This window comes from Corvus moneduloides, chromosome 16 (genome assembly GCF_009650955.1).
Source record: "Corvus moneduloides isolate bCorMon1 chromosome 16, bCorMon1.pri, whole genome shotgun sequence".
NCBI classification, from domain to species: Eukaryota; Metazoa; Chordata; class Aves; order Passeriformes; family Corvidae; genus Corvus; species Corvus moneduloides.
The window spans coordinates 179,705-196,254 of record NC_045491.1 but is presented as its reverse complement, the minus strand read 5'-3'; the positions used below and the strand labels follow the sequence as shown (position 1 = coordinate 196,254).

Below are 16,550 nucleotides of genomic sequence, written 5' to 3'. Positions count from 1 at the left end.
CCGCCCCCCGGCGGGGCCGTCCCCCGGGCCCCGCCTCAGCCCCGGCCCCGCGCTTTCCGCGTCCGGCCCGGCCCGGCAGCGCCGCCTCTCGGACGCCGGCGCGGCCATGGCGGCGACCGGCAGCGCGGCGGGCGTGAGCGACGGCTCCGCGCTGTGGACCGAGATGCGGGCGCTGCTGCCCCGCACCGAGCAGGAGTTGACCTTGGCGCTGAGCGGCGAGGTGGAGGACTGCATCCTGCCGCTGCTGCGGCGGGCCCGCGCGCTGCTCTACGGCGCGGCGGGCCGGCCCGGGGCGGAGGCGGCAGCGGCGCTGGAGCGCCTCGGCGACGTCCTGCGCGACTACTCTTGGGAGAAGCTGAACGCGGGGCCGTGGAGGGAGGTCGGCAAGGGCTGGCGCCAGGTCTACGCCTACGGCTGCCTCTTCGGGGCGCTGGCCGAGGTGGCCGCGGGCCGCCCGCTAGCGCGCGCCGTGCGGCTCTGCGACCTGGGGCTGCTCCTGGGCGCCGCCGTCCTGGATAACGTCCTGGCGCGCCTGGTGCGCGCGCTGCAGCCGCTCCTGCCCCGCGCGGTGCCGCGCGACGGAGCCCGCGCCGAGGTGGCGCCCCCCCCCGCCCCCCCCGGGCCGGCTGCTGAGGGGGAACGTCCATTCCAGAGGGTCCGGCCGGAGCCGCCGCCGGCCCCCGCGGTACAGCCGGATGAGGTGATTCCGCACCTTCAGTGTCCTTCGCTGGAGCACTTCAGAGACAACTACCTCATTCCCCAGCGGCCTGTGGTCCTGGAGGGCGTCATGGACCACTGGCCGTGTATGAAGAAGTGGAGGTGAGAAGTTCCTTCCCAGTCCAAGTAAAGGCACGATTGTTCCCTGTGTTGGGTATCTTGATGCTCGATAGGGCAGCAGAGACCTTCACAGAGGATGGATACCGTGGGCAGTGCATTTTGCTAGCAGCGGTGTCCTACTGCTCTGTGGAAGTTGCTTCATAGATGAGGGAAGCTCTTCGTAGCATTCAGGGCATCACACGGCAGGTGCTGGACTGTCTTGGGGCAAACGTGACCCTTTGCCCAGTCTCTGGCTCTTCATGAGTGAAGGCCGCCTTCTGCCCAGCCTGCAGCCGTCCCAGGAGCCCAATGGCAACACCTGGGAACTCACCAGAAGTGCACGTTGCAAAGTGCCAGTGAGCTGCTCACAGCTCAGTGGATCTGTGTCATGCACACATCAGTGGTTTTTACCCCTTGGAACTTGCTGATAATTGGTGCAATGGAAAGTGAATTTTAGAGCCGTGAGTAAGCATGATTGACTTTTTCATTCGTAAGTTCAAGCACTGATGTTTGTTCCTTGTTGTGTTTGAGTGTTGAGTTTCAGACACCACTGTGCAGGACTAACAGCATTGTGCTGCCTGGGTAATGCAAGCAATGGTGCCCACATTTCCAATACTGAGTATCAAGTATTTGTGAGGTGAAGGTCATGATTCCCTAGAAAAGGGGAAAAACCACTCGTGCTTAGTTTGAGTAGTTCAACAACCAAAGGTAAAATTAACTGATCACGCTTGCTATGTCATAGGGATTTTATTAATTTTTGAGGGAAGTTAACTGCACTAGTTAACCTTAGGCACTTAAAAAGATTAACTTCTCCATTTAGGTAATACCATTTTCCATGGAAGGATGTATTTCACCCATCAAACTAATCCCTCTGGCTATAATTGGGATGGGTATTTTTGGCACCCGTATAGACACTGACAGAGAGTTGATCTAGTATTACTGACTAAAAGACACAACATTTTATCACATGTGGAAGCAGGCAGCAAAAAAATTGGCCATCCCTTGCCAAGAGACAGTAACTGCTTAAATTTTCTTAGTTTGGAAGGAAACAACTGAGGCAAACAGGTTTTTAAACCAAACCAAAACAGACAGTTGTGGGGTCATGTACACACAAACCTGCCTGCTGATTTCCTTGTTGCTTGCACCCTTTTCTTCTGCCTTTTTCCTCTGGTTGGTTTGATTTAGACAGGAGAAGCTCAGGCTGGTAGAATTTTATTACCCAACAAGATTGATTTGGATTGATTGTCTTACATTCAGAATTAGTAAGAGCAGTATAGAAGGTAATGGAACTTTCTTTATTTCAGTGTGGACTATTTTTGTCAAGTCGCAGGGTGCCGCACAGTCCCTGTGGAGTTGGGTGCTCGGTACACAGACGAGGAATGGTCTCAGCAGCTCATGACTGTCAGTGACTTCATCAGCCAGTGTATCATGGATGAGGTCTGTTACACTCATTTGTTTCATCTCCAAACACAGCAGTGTGGTGCTGGTACAGACAACAGTTCTGCTTACCACAAACAGAGGTGATGTCAAGGGAGGGGGTGTGCTGTAAGCACAACTCTGAATTAAATGGTTTAACGTATTTTCAAGACCTGAAGCTAGGAATAATTATTGCAACAATAGGTTTGAATTTTACCTATAATCAAATGTACAGTGGCTGGAATTTGATGAATAAATACATACATACATACATAAGCAGCAAAAACCTGACTGGTGGAATCTAAGGATAAGGGATCCTCAGCCAGCAGTGTTGTTCCTCTTTCTATTAAACTGTTTCATGAGATTTAGGATCAGATCCAAATTTACATGCCATGAGGCACAAAAATACAAAGTTGATTAGCATCTGGAATGTCTTTTTGCTTTCACAGATGAGGATCCCAAGCCCCCATTTGTGTTTCCTGGCCTTCTGGCAGGAAGGACCATGTGCCATAGCAAACTGATCTGTGGTGCACCCTGGAATAGAGTATGGAAGTAGTTCCAGGGCGTGAAGGAGAACTGGTCTGTGTGCCAGCAGGGTCTGGCTAGAAAGATGCAGGGCATTGTCAGCTGTCAAGATTCAATAGGGAGTCCCAGCTTCCTTCAGTAACTCGAGCTGGATGATTTATTGATTGTGGAGACACACCTACACTCTCACAATTTCAACGGAGCTGTAAGTTGCTATTTCTGAAGACCCTTATACTGTTCAAATAGTTATAGTACTCTGAATAGGCCACTGGAAATGGTTGTTACCTATAAGTAAATTATATTCACCTGTAAGTAAAATAACTCACTGTCTTACCTGTATGTTACTATGTTTTGTCTTTCTCTGCTGTCATTTCAGAACAATGTAGGATACCTTGCCCAGCACCAGCTTTTTGATCAGGTAAAACTTAGTGAAGGTTTTTATCTTCCTACAGTCATGTATTCCTTTTGTAGCACAAGTTGTCTCTGAAGACGACTGTACTAGATCGAAAGGCATATGGAGAATTCGCAGTAATTCTTAAGTTTCTATTCCCATGATTTGAAGGAACAGAGGGAGAGGTTTATTCCATTTGGCTGCAAGACATGGAAACAAAACCCTTTTGGGATGAAGACATTAAGTCCTAGTGCTGTTTCAGTACAATGTAGCATATACTTAGGGGGATATCACCTGGAAAACCCATTTCCTCAAAGACTATAAGTCAGGGAAGAGATTTGGACAGGAAACAGTGTTCAACACTGATATATTTACCATAATCTGAAATGTCATTCCAGTTTACCAGAGCTTAGGTTGGTGGGAGACATAAAAAGGAATCTCACAGAGAAGCAAGCATAGTATAGAAGAGATCAGCTGCTCCTTTTCCATGAAGAGCAAATTCTTATGGGTGTTTCTGGTTTCTGCAAAAGCAAAGATTCTCTAAAGAATGAGGAAACCCCTTTCTTTCTCCCACTTCTCCTTCCAACAGAATCTGCTCACTAGAACACAAAGTTTGAGAACATTTCCTGCAGATTCCTAGCAGGTCAGCTACTTTTCTCCTACCCTTGCTGGACCAGCCAGTCATTTGTTTTCTTTGTGTCCAGCCTTGCTCATCTGTTCTATGAATTACATATTTTGGCAAGTCAGCACATACTCTTTTTAATGTTCTTTCTTTATGGAAGTAGATCCCAGAACTGAAAGAAGATATCAGTATCCCTGACTACTGCTGCTTGGGGGAAGGGGAAGAAGATGACATCACCATTAATGCTTGGTTTGGTCCAGGAGGCACAATCTCACCTCTTCATCAGGATCCCCAGCAAAATTTTTTAGCCCAGGTATGTACTGTAGTTACTCTGCACATGCCATTAATGCAATACTTAGAGAAAATGCTTATGGTATGTGTTAGAGACAAGGGGAGCAGACAAATTGAAGGATAGAGAACGTGCAGACAGATGCTGTTTTCCTATTTTATTGCATTTGCCACTACTGCAACTTAATACTGAATGTAATCTTGTAGACCACAAGTGTTGCTCATTGAGAGAGACTATTAGTTACCCTTGTTTTACAGATGATAGATAGAAATCACAAGAAGCAGCTTTTCCAAGGTCACATGGAATTTGTAACAGAGTTGGGAAGAATCTGGATCCTGTCATGTTGTACTAAGGAGTTTCTTTTTCTGGTGGTGTGGTTTGAGCCCAGCCAATCCCCAAGCCTCGTGCAGGCGCTTTCTCATCCCCCAACCAGCAGGATCAGAGAGACAACAGGGAGAGTAAAAGCTAGAAAATTTGAGGATTGAGGTTTAATAAGCAAAAACTGTGCATGCAAGCAAAGCAAAACAAAGAATTACTTGACTGCTTCCCATGAGCAGGCAGGTGTTCAGTTGTTCCCAGGAGAGCAGAGCCCATCATGCTTAACAATTACTGGGGAAGACAAACACCATCACTCCAAACATCCTCCCTTTCTTCTTCTTCCCCCATATACAGAGCATGATGTCATATGATCTGGAATGTCCTTTGGTCAGTCAGTTTGGGTCACCTGTCCTGGCTGTGTCTCCTCCCAGCCTCCCTGGCACCTCCAACTTCCTTGCCAGCATGGCAGTATGATAAGCAGAAAAGGCTTCAGCAATACTGAATTTTTTGCAATGCTGTATATATACGGATGTATTCTGGATCCAAGCAGTTGACTACTGTGAATCTTCAAATACTGAGAGGTGTTTTGTTTACTGAAGGAGATTGCTGTCCCATCAAACTCTTTAAAAAAACCCAGGCTTACACTTTCACACTTTTCCAGAAGGACTGTGACATTACTTTCTACTGATAGTTATTTATGGGTTTAGCCTTAGTTTCTCTGTTCCAGTTGCATCTTGCTAACCTGTATTTTCACTTGAAACTGAGGCTTAATTCAGGCCTTCCTAGAATGGTTTTTTACAACTGCTGTGCAACTCTGTATGGATTGTATTTTTCTTCCGTGCTACCTGCTCAGCACACACATACTGCTGCATTCTGAAAGTGAAGTACTGTACTATTTATGCTATGTAAAGCTTGAGGGGAATTGTTCTTGGTAGAAGAAAAATTTATAGGAGCTGTTGAACTGGGAAAAGATTCTTCCCTTAGAAGCCTCAGAGCTTGTTTTCTTCTGCCTGAAAAATGGGAGATTATCTGCCAGTGCTGTGAGAGAGTCTTTGTAATTTGAACAGCTGGTGATCTGGCAGCTTTCAATTAAAACTGCCTTGCTTCGTGATGCCATTTAAACTGTGGCTGTGGAGTACAGGAAGGCACAAGCACAAGTAACAAAGTGAAATGATCCCTGCTGGCTGGCTGCTGGCTGGTGTCAAGGTTGTAGTTTTTCCATTATTGAGAAAAGCAGTCTCTGGAGATGCAGGCTATTCCTCATTAACTGGTGCCCCCAGTCTTATAATATACAAGGTCTTAAGCCAGTGAGGCAAGTTAAGGAAGGAGCTGTTAACAGCTGATGGCAGCCCCAAAAAAAGTTCAAGCATTCAGAGAACATGCTGTTGGAGCAATAACCAGCATTTTTTGTCACTTCCATGGGTCACCAAAAATACCATGTAATACTTGGTTCTTTACAGAGTAATTAATATCCTTAATCCCTTTGGGGTATGGAAGGCATCCTAAAAACACATGGACAGACAGAGTTATGTAGATCAATGCTCTAGTAGTTTAATCAGTGATAGTGAAGAGTAGGACAAGGCAGGAGTACACTGGTATTTGTCCAGTCTGTAGAATACATTTATGTGCTGTCCTTGAAGCAACAAACTCTAAATAGTCTGTATGACAGCTTCGGTGTTGGTAAGATTTCAGGAAATCCTGTTCTATTATGTGGGAAGGGATGTTAAGGTAGAGGAAAAGCAGGTTGGTTAGGAATGGTTGGGTAGCCACTCCAGGGTGCTGGGGTTAGTCAGAGTACCCATAAGAGGACAGTTCCCAACAAGTGTGATCATGCCTAGCTCTTGAGGTGATCTGGATTGCTGGCACAAGAGTATGAATCTTCACCCTCAACCTGCTGTTCCACTGGTATCAGCAGAGGAGTCAGCTTTGACTCGTTCATGCTGCCACATCTTGGCACCAAAACTTGCAGTTCATGTAGTGCTCAGGGAAGCCAGGCCACTCACCTTACGAATTCTCATCTCATTTCAGCATGCCAATGAAAGAACTGGTTTAATGACAACACAGAAATAAGAGTTTGAGGGCTGTCTGGAAGCTTAGCAGTCACTGTGCATGTACCTCTGCCTGTTGATATGAATTGCAATGAAGGTTCAGCCTCCTTATTCTCAGTTCTTATTTTTAGCTATGTAGAGCCCAAAAAACGATGTATAAATTGGGTGCCTTAAACTTTGAATTGAACGCAATTTGGTTAAAGGCATTTCCTTCCGAAAGTCATTTCAAGTTCTTGTCTGCTCCAACTGAGGAAGTACTTGAATTCCAATAGCCTGATTTAACTTTCTATTATAGCAGTGTCTATTACTAATGAAGATAATTATGTTCCTTGTAATCAGGTATATTTTACTGTTAAATGCCAGCTATGACCCACAGCTTCCAGTAATGTGCCAGTTAATGACCAATGGAAAAAATTTATTTTATTATATATAGGTATTTGGAAGAAAGTATATCCGTCTCTCTTCACCACAACATTCAGAAAACCTGTACCCACATGAGAGCCAAATTCTTCACAACACTAGTCAGGTAAATAGTTGCCTGAAATTTTAATATCAGTAGTGTTGCCTTATTAAATCCTATGTGAGTAAAGACATTCTTCTGATGATTGATTTTTTTATAGGTCGATGTGGAAGATCCAGACTTGACCAAGTTTCCAAATTTCACAAAGGCTGCATTTCAGTCCTGCATTCTGATGCCTGGACAGATTCTGTTTATTCCTGTTAAATATTGGCACTACGTGCGATCACTTGAGCTCAGCTTCTCTGTTAGTTTCTGGTGGTCATAGCTCTGAAATGTAGTCAGCCACACTGAAACGGGAATTAAAAATCAGGGAAGCAGCAACTCTCTCAGGAGAGCTTAGAGGTGGAGCAAAATCAAAAACCAACAAACTCTTGCTAAAGCATGGAAAAGGAGTCACGATGGGTAAGCGGAAAGATGATGCTGTAGCCACTTCATTTTTGTAGATGTTTCTAGTAACACCTAAAGAGCATGTGTTAGGTCATTATCCTGTGTGTGCACCCCTCAGAAACAGCCTGTGTACAGGCACTGCCAGGGCTCTGCCTGAGCCTCTGTCTGAAAAACCAGGTCAGTGTTATCTTCTACTTGGATTTAGCAACACTAAACCCTGGAGTTAGCTAGAGAAATGGTGCTACCTAGAGGTTAAATACATTAAAAAATTAGGCTAACACCAAGCAAGGTACTAGTTTCCTGCATGGAAGAAGTTACTCATGTCCTGGTTCTGGCCAGGACAGGGTTAATTTTTGCAGTATCTGGCCCAGACCCAGAGGTTATTCTGTACCACCTCAGCCAGCCACTGCTGTGGGCCAGGGGCTGGAAGGGGCTCCTTGGTCTCTTAATGATTGAGTTACACTTTCGTGTGAATCTTTTGTCTCTCTTGTACACTTTGTTATTGTTGCTATTACTGCTCATTTTCTTATTCCATTGCTGTTTCCAGTAAATTGTTCTTTTTGCAATTTATGATCTCTATTTTTTGGGCCTCTCAATTCTCCTCTCCATGAGGGGAGAGGTAGGGGGAAGAGGGAGTGAGCAAGCACCTTGTGGTTTGGAGTGTTTTGGTGGGAACACTAATTTGGGGAGTACCATTCCTAAACCACAACATCATGTTAATGCCTAGAACATAAGTGAAGTTAATCCATAGTTTAACTGCAGTTAGATAAACTGAACTTTAATTATACTTTGATTAAGCACCACCTGAACTGCTGACAGAGCCTTTCTGCAGTGTCACGCATCTCTACCAAGGACAAGAATGCTGCTATTTCAGTCTGGTGTCTGGCAACAGCCAGTCCTTGGCTCCTATCCAAGCCACTCTTAAAGGAAGAAGCATCCTTACTTAAAACTGGAGACAGAAGTGCCACGACTAAAAACCTAAAGAATCTCAATATCGTAATTTTTTCAGCACTTTGCAGACATAAGCTAAAATTGCCCTAAGTCTGCTCCTACTGCTTCCCAATCATTCTGTGGCAATATTCCCTCCTTACAGAGCACAGCTGTTCATGACCTGGCCTTATGTCAAGACAAATTCTTCTGTATCTAAAGAAGGGACAAAACACAACCACAGTGCCAACTAGAAGTGTTCCAACTCCAGTCCTAGGTCAGAGATTCAGCCAGCTGCCTTGCACATACTGCACTGATTTTTCACCTGCTTGAGGTGCTACAGCAGGTGTCATTTCCACTGTGCACCTGAATTTGTACTGTCCCTGTACAAACAGGGAGCACTTGCTGAGAAAGGCTTCTTTCAAGAGTTCAGCTGCATAAATCAGCTTGCAGGACCAACTAAAACATTTGCATCTTTCATCCCCAAACATGCACTGAGAGTCCCAACCCAAGAATATGGAGAATTACGAACACAAAACAGGAAGGCAGGCGTTACTGTGAACAGGGAGGTCAGTCACAGTTTTATTTTAAGATTCTTAGAACTTTAGAAAATGAGTACACTGACCACTGTTACTAATGGATACAATACAGTCTGGCTGTTCTGCCAGAGTGGGGGCAAACAGATGTCACTGTCATCAGGTTTTACTGGCATCATCTAGGGCCAAGAATGGAGTTCTGTGGTGGGTCTGGGAGCCCATCCGACTCATCCCTGCAAAGAAAGCTAAAGGTTAATGGACAACACAGAAAAAAGAATAATATTGTATAACCTCCCTTTCGAAAATGCTTTGTATATTCCTGTGTTGCTGTTCACAATGTCCCATTTCCCTGGACAAATGGAGGAATTCCAAAGAGATTCTTAGAAGCTTGGTATTTCCAGAAGTTTTAGTGTCATGGTTGTGTCTCTATTCCCCCCCACCTCCTAAAGATAGTTATAAAAAAACATGCGCAGGGTCTTCTATGCCCCTGTGGCACTCTTTGGGCACTGTGGGGGCTCAATACTGCCTATGTGTGGTTTAGTGTCTGAAACATACCGCTGAAGTCAGAAATGGCTGATACAGTTACAAATAATACAGCCAGTGCCACTGAACATCACAGCCCATTCCCTAGTATTATTACATTCAATTTTTTTAAAAATAGGTTGCTTGGTACCTGGGATGTCACAAGACCAGAATTCATTACACTTGGGACAGCGGGGTTCAGCCTGAGCTCTGAAGTACTTTCTGACACAAGGTAGGTGCATTCCAATTCCACAGGATTCACATACTTGGCTCTGAAATCAGGAGTGTTGATTCAGAAAATCTTTCTAACCTGTCCTTCCATTTAAGAGAAAGTTGTTACAAAGGGCAGCAGATATGCAACGCTTTGTTCCAAAGAATGGTTCCCACAATACAGGTGGTGGACACACTCAACAGTCAACGGTGGTAAAGGGTAAAAGGAGGTATATGGACAAAATCTAGCTTGAAAGACAACAGTTTCAGTGCAATAAAGGAGACCAATTAGGATGGAAAAAGTAACATGGAAGCATGTTAGTTGGGCAGATCAGAAGATGCAGGCTCACAGAGCAAGAAAACATAGCAGTTTTGGAATAGGAATCCAGGCTGTAACTACTTAAGACTGAACTGGTAACGTCCCAGTTATCAAAACACAGTGCTTTAGCATGCTCTACGTAGCACATGTGCTCCTTCTGAGGTTCAAACACAAGCAATTCCTGAATTAAAATCCCAGGACCAAGAGTGAACGTGTCACACGATGACATCTGTTGGTAAGACCCAAAGAGGACACTGCTAACACCTCATTGCTAAACCTCTTTCAGCATCAGGGGTTCATCTCTAACATGCTGGTTTGGAAAGCCAGACAGCACAACCACGAATCTCATTGCCGGAGTGCACTTTCCCTAACCTTATACGTGGAGACACTGCTCCAAGACAATTTTATTTCTAAAGACAGAAGATAAAATGCCTGAAAAGAAAAAAAGAAGTTTTTTTTTCAAAATACACGAGCACCATGACCAGATTACAAGACCAAGATTTTTTAGTGCCTACCTACTACCCAAGGGAAAGTACCACAAACCTCAGCTATGATGACACAAGTCCATTGGAGGAGGTGGTAAAATGTGTTACCTGGATGGCGAGGCTGTGACAGATGTTACATTTCCTTGCCACATCCTGGTAGTTGCTGAGAATGTACTGTTCCATCTCAATTATGCAACGAGTATGCAGAGTATATTCTCCATTTTTCTAAGGAAACAAATGTTGAGATGAGGAATTTCTTTAAATTCCTTTTACGTTTTTTGACTGCTAACCACTTATTAACAAGCCACTTTTTTCTACCGTCATGAAATTATTGTGCTGGTACAATGCAATACCAGAACACTTTTGAAATAGCAGAACCCCTTTGGTTTAGAGGAGCAGAATAAAGATCCCACACCTTTAACAGAGATCTAGTCCTTGAAAAGCACAGATGAGCAAGCATGTGTGCCTTAACAGAGGCATGCTGTTTTGGGACTCTCCATTTATATATTAAGAGAAAATTCTCCCAGCTTTCGAGAAAATCTAGGCATTTCCTGCTTGAGGTATCTTTGGAAATCTCTGTCAAATCAACTTAACATGCAAGTAACTGTGTGGCAGCAGGCTGGAGATCTATGATGCAATGACTCCAGCAGACAAGGGATTAAGGTCTCGTTTAGCAAGCAATTGCAGTGTCCACATGGTGAGCTCATCTCCACTGCTCCCTCATAAAATAAAACAGGTGTAATCATGTGCACAGTGGCCCATGCATTTCTGGTAGAGGAGTTTTCAACATGTCTGGCCTTACTCCTTTTCAGGAAATTGTAAACGTAACTAACAGCACTGATCACTGTGAAGAGCTTTCCCCAGCTCTTGTTCCAGGCTGAAGGATGCTGTGCTGTTGTGTACAAAGGATGTCCGTGTGTCACTGGGCAGGACCGGGCACATGAACCCACCTGGCTCAGGTACAAGAAATTGAAACCATATAGTCCTGCACAGACCTACCCAAGGACTTCTTCCTTGTAAGTCTCCTTCCTTTTCTGCAAAAATCACTGGAGCAGCAATAAGCATGGGCCCCATAAGACCATTTTTGCCATCAGTCATTCAAGAAGACCTCCAGTTTCAGCTACCACATCCATAAGAACATGGTAGCTGGACCTACTGAACTACGAACACTTGAATGCAGTTACCTCAGAGAGCCACTTGTCCTCCACAAAAACTTTCAGCACTTGTTCTGCTTCCTTTTTCTTCATTTTCTTTGTCTTAAATTGGTCTGCCAAGTTTAAAATATCTGTAGATGAGGCAAACCCATTTTCTGATAAAATTATTAGGTCCATCTACAGGAAGAAACATTACCAAGTATTAGAAACACTGCAATTAGGCAGACATACCTTATAGTAACGTGCTGATGTGCATTTTTATAGCATCCACATAAGTGAGAGATACTACAGTATATGGCTTGAACCAGAATTGTAAAACAAAGGCCAAAAGCTGAAACAATCACTGTCCCCTTGATAGTTTCCATCTCTGGAAAGAAAACATTTCCACAAATAGAAGAGCTGCCTAAGTGCATTCAGGGACCCCTGGACACACTCAGTGGTGAGAGATCAGTTTCTTTTTATCTGCTCTTTATTGAAGTTCTTTTCAGGAAAGACCTCAATAACCATAGGCAAATGTTTATATTCAAATCAGCAAATTCATTTTGTGTGTTACTAGCATTAAAAACTACTGTATATGACTAAACTATGGAAGCCAGTGAAAAACTCAGCAATCATGACTGAAAATCCTGAACAAATTGCTTTTGTTTGTGTAACTGAAAGCAGATGTGTTGTGTCCCTAACCCCAAGGAGCCCTTCCCTGGTGCTGATACTGCCTTACCCATAACTGATTTACAAGAGCAAATCACTACTTGCACACACTTTCATCCCCGCCCACCCCACCCATCTAATCTCAGATAAATTTAGGTAAAATGGCAACTACTTCCTCAACCACATCTCCATTCATTTCCATTTTCATTAATTTTAAGATGATAACTTCCCAAATAATATGATTTACTAAGTGGTAAGTGACATACTTACTGTTTTTCTGAACAATTCTAATTCAATTTCTGTATAGTCAGATGCCATTTTAGTTACTTCAGTTTCCGCCAAATTCACCTAAAAAAAAAATAAACTGATATACAAAAGTGCCATTGTAGTTGTATACCAGAAACTGTAAAGGACCCTCTGAGATAAAGAATACATCATCTTACAATTAACATAAATGTTAGTTCTTTGAGGGGCACTTGATCATATTCAAGTTCTTTCTTTACAAGCCCTGATCTTCCAACCACAAATTCTCCACAGCTGCCTCTGCCCAGGCAAAGCCATTCAACAACCCAAGCTCCCAGAACTGACACAGAGTGCTGCAGCAGAGCTGACACCTCACACCAGGCCCAGTGCAAGACAGCAGCAGAAACTATGCTATCAGTCACCTTTTTTTTCACTGTGAAAAACAGTTGCCCATGTTTTCTACTCTTATTGCACATGCTACTACTATTAACTGTTAGCTCAACTTAACTGGCAAAAGGAAAGTCTAAAAGCAGCAGCTAATGTTAGAATACCTCCTGTATGGCCTTTGGAAATTACTAGATAACCTTCCTTCTCTGACATGCACATTGTACATCATCTGGGGAAACTTCTTATAGGCCCCTCCTCAACAACCCTTTTGTGCTAGGTTGATTTTTGAGTGGGAGAAAAAGAAAGTAATGTTGGACAGCTCTCTGTGTTTTCTAGTTTAAAAATCTGTCTCAAGAAAGAAAGTCTCCTGTGGTAAAGGAATCTCACTTCAGCACTTAAGCAATGTTTATGCTAAGTAACTCCGACAGTGCTGTTGTCCTTGCTGCCATGTCCTATTCCCACACACGTGGGCTATGGCAGTTTATCCTCCCAGCAGCTCCTGCAGCCACTGCCAGCCCCACACAAACAGCAGGTACCTACTACAGCATAATGTGCTCTCCCATCATCTTCTGATAGTCCTTTCCGGATCTGCATAAACAAAGGCTGCAGGTGGCTATTAATAGTGCTGATGAAATCGTCCAGTTTATCGTGTGCGTAGTAAACTGAAAATTAATGAGAAAAACCACATACAGAGAAAAGTCAAACAACTACACATCAGGCAGATCTTTTTATGTGGAACATCTTTCCCAAGTAAAAGTGCTAAAACTAAAAGTGAGGCAGAATTCAAACAGGAATTCAAACTGTTCTATTCAGCAGACATATCACTTCCTTGTGCTGCTGTCTTGTGGCCCTAAGAGACACTCAGCTCCTTTAAAATCAGTTGACAGAGTCCAGACATTCTGCCTTGTTTCAGGGAATCCATGGTACTAATCCAATAATTACAGTGATTGAACTAAGCTAAACTGAAAATAAAACACAACTGGCAAAAAATATTATGCACGATAGAAAAATACACTGACTTGAATTCCTTTATATGCAAGGGATTTCTTGCTTCTGTGTGCTCTGTTTCACAAATAACTGGCATATAAGTGATCAAGTTACATATCAGAAAAGCTAAAATCCTAGTGTTGTAGAAACACAAGTAGTATCTTGAATCATGTTCTATAAACCAAGTAAATACTAGCAGCAGTTTTCTCATACACATAATTAAGATGGACTTTAGAGTCATTCTGTGGAAGCGCATGTGATGGCTCTTGCCTGCACAGCACCAGCACAACCCTCATGTCCATCCAAAACAAGATTTTGTCAGTGGCAGCACTCCTGTTGCCTTCATCAGTCTATGGTTTAAAAACCCGAGTTAAGTAACAGCTCTGTAATTTTAGATAAATGATTCATGTCCCAAAAATACAACCAGTTATCACTAAATTAATCCTGTTCTCAGTCACAGGAGCCCCTCACTCACATAACAGCATTGAACCAAGGTCCCACTCCCAAGCCCCATGGCACTATACACCACAGTGCCAAACAGCACTCACAGGATGCTCCTGGACCAGGACTTCCTGATTCTGATACATGATTCCTTTAGTGAACAAAGCCAACAAACAGCAAGAACAATAAAAAGTAAGTACAATAAGTACTAAGTAAAGTAAGTACAATATTTAAGTGTAATTTTGTCACCTGCTTAGTCTCTGTCAACAGGAAACACTGCACACAGCAGTCAAGAAGCTTTAGTGACAGATCTCAGGGTAAAAGATGAAAGATAGCAGAATACTCTTTTGTACAACAGCTCTAATATTTTAATGTGAGATGAGTGGTTGTTCCAGTAGATCTTATGTGGGAAAAAAAGGGATAAAAACTCTCCATAAAAAATGAATAGGGGTTAGAGCACACCAAAAGTTGCGCTTCGCAATTTTAGCATCTAAGAAGTAGGTCAGGTTATACTTCCGGACTCAAGAGACACACAAATAGATTACTTCATTCTGACCTTACATCTATGGGTAAGTAGGTACAAATTCACAGAAAACCAGAAGAGTCCCTGCAGAGTGGGTAGCATGGTGACATGGCACAGGGACACTCCTAAGTCTGGCAGGAGCACAGCTTCCAGGACTTGGAATGGACAATACAGTGCAGGTGAGATGGGAAAAAAGCACAGCAATTCACCAGGAAACCTCATCTCATCCTCACCAAAATGTTTCTGCAGTAGTCACTTCTCCCACAACACCTGAGAGAAATAACTGAAGTGCATTTACTTAAAAGCATTCACTACAGTGAAGTACTTCCAGTACTTCTAAAAATTTTTGTTAAATTATTTATATGTATAACCTATAAACAACGCTGATAAAATAAAAAGTACTATATATGAATCTGGCCTGATTGGAAGTTAGTTTACTCATTGCTATGTTATTTTATCTTTCAGGAAAGAGAAGGAACACTCATATCATTACAGTTTTTAAACTTTTTTTAGCTGGTCCATGCCCTTCAGAAGTCAAATTATTTGTAAGCTGCACCATGAAAAAACCCCAGTTCTTTCATCACCAAGACAGACACACCTTTATCAGTTTCACAGCAGTGCTGGTGTATTTTCCTGGCCTCTGATCCTTCTGTTATTCCATTAGACATCAGAACCTGCAAGAACCGTCGATGAGCATCAGTCATCTGAGCTGCCATCATGGTGTTTCACCAGGCTGCAGGAGGTTTAAGCTGGAATTAATGCACATGTTCATGGAAATTAAGAATACACAGTCCAAGTGTACACAAGATTTCCATTAAACTCTATTACATTGAATGAGAGCAAAAAAAGCAGATCCCAAGGTCGTCCTCAGAAGGCAGAGGGTGACCAGCTCTGAGGTTCTGGAAGGGTGCAAGAGATAAAGCTCAACTAGTTTTAGCTACAGAAAAGAACAACACAGGCATTTTTGTTACCCAAAATCGGGAATAAAACTCCTAATTAAGAAGCAAGCAATATTTTATTGCAGTACTGGATACACAGAGGAATGACTCCTACTTAACGTGCGTGGTTGGCTCAAGGTGATATATATATTAAGTCGCTTGAGTCTGCACAGTTAGTCTCAGACGGTGTTCTTGGAGGGTCTTTAGGCACCCCTGGTGGTCACTGAGCCTCTAAACTTTGATAATGATCTTCTCTATACAGTGTGGTTTTCATCGAAGCTGCACAGCATGTTGCTGAGCAAACTGGATTGGGCCGGTTTGACTTGTTACGAACGGTGGGTAGAGAGCTCTCAACGCCCCACCAACCGTTACATAACGTTCCATTAACCGTAACCCCCTCCCACGGCACTCACAACACTGCCATCCCCCAAACCTGAAAATAACACTGCTGGGTGACAAACACACCATCTGTGATTCTACATTGGGTAAAGCTCCTACTCCCCACACAGCCTGATTTGAACACAGTCAATCAGAGCGGGTGACTTTGGACCGAAAATAATCCTGTACAGGTTTCGAAGAACGCCTGAACTAACTAAAGGCAGCTCAGGAAATTCCCTGACCAGCGCATCGACCGACTGCCCGCTTCTGGCTGAGCTCCGGCCCCGCCGCTTCGCCGCCCGCGCGGCCCCGGGCCAGCCGCAGCCCACGAAGGCAACGGCCCAAAAAACCGCCCGGCCCTCGGCCCTGCCGGGACCCACCGGGGCTCACCGGAACCCACCGGAGTTTCCCGGAGCTCCCAACGCAGCACCACCCCCCTCACGCCGCCCCCGCACCTACCCGTGCTCGCAGCACCGCGCGCCGGCCATCGATGGCCCCGCCCCGGCCCCGCGCCGGCCCC

General features: G+C 44.1%; 2 protein-coding genes across 3 annotated transcripts; one reads left to right on the top strand and one right to left on the bottom strand.

Annotated features, from left to right (window-relative positions):
* Positions 1 to 52: 52 nt before the first annotated feature.
* KDM8 (lysine demethylase 8) lies at positions 53 to 7,902 on the top strand. 2 transcript variants are annotated; one of them, XM_032125626.1, is made up of 7 exons: positions 54 to 595; positions 653 to 819; positions 2,121 to 2,253; positions 3,134 to 3,175; positions 3,934 to 4,083; positions 6,859 to 6,951; positions 7,046 to 7,902. In XM_032125626.1, the coding sequence occupies exons 1-7, from the start codon at positions 107 to 109 to the stop codon at positions 7,208 to 7,210; spliced, it is 1,239 nt and encodes a 412-aa protein (XP_031981517.1). In that variant the 5' UTR covers positions 54 to 106; the 3' UTR covers positions 7,211 to 7,902. The 2 variants fall into 2 exon arrangements, with proteins under 2 accessions (XP_031981516.1, XP_031981517.1); XM_032125625.1 differs by having other exon boundaries at positions 53 to 819.
* A 909-nt stretch (positions 7,903 to 8,811) lies between these two features.
* Positions 8,812 to 16,547, bottom strand: NSMCE1 (NSE1 homolog, SMC5-SMC6 complex component). Its single transcript, XM_032125631.1, is given in 9 exon segments — positions 8,812 to 9,006; positions 9,009 to 9,028; positions 9,469 to 9,589; positions 10,440 to 10,556; positions 11,516 to 11,662; positions 12,404 to 12,481; positions 13,304 to 13,425; positions 15,313 to 15,463; positions 16,490 to 16,547. Coding segments are annotated over 8 exon segments (762 nt in total). The 5' UTR covers positions 15,434 to 15,463; positions 16,490 to 16,547; the 3' UTR covers positions 8,812 to 8,970.
* Positions 16,548 to 16,550: the final 3 nt, after the last annotated feature.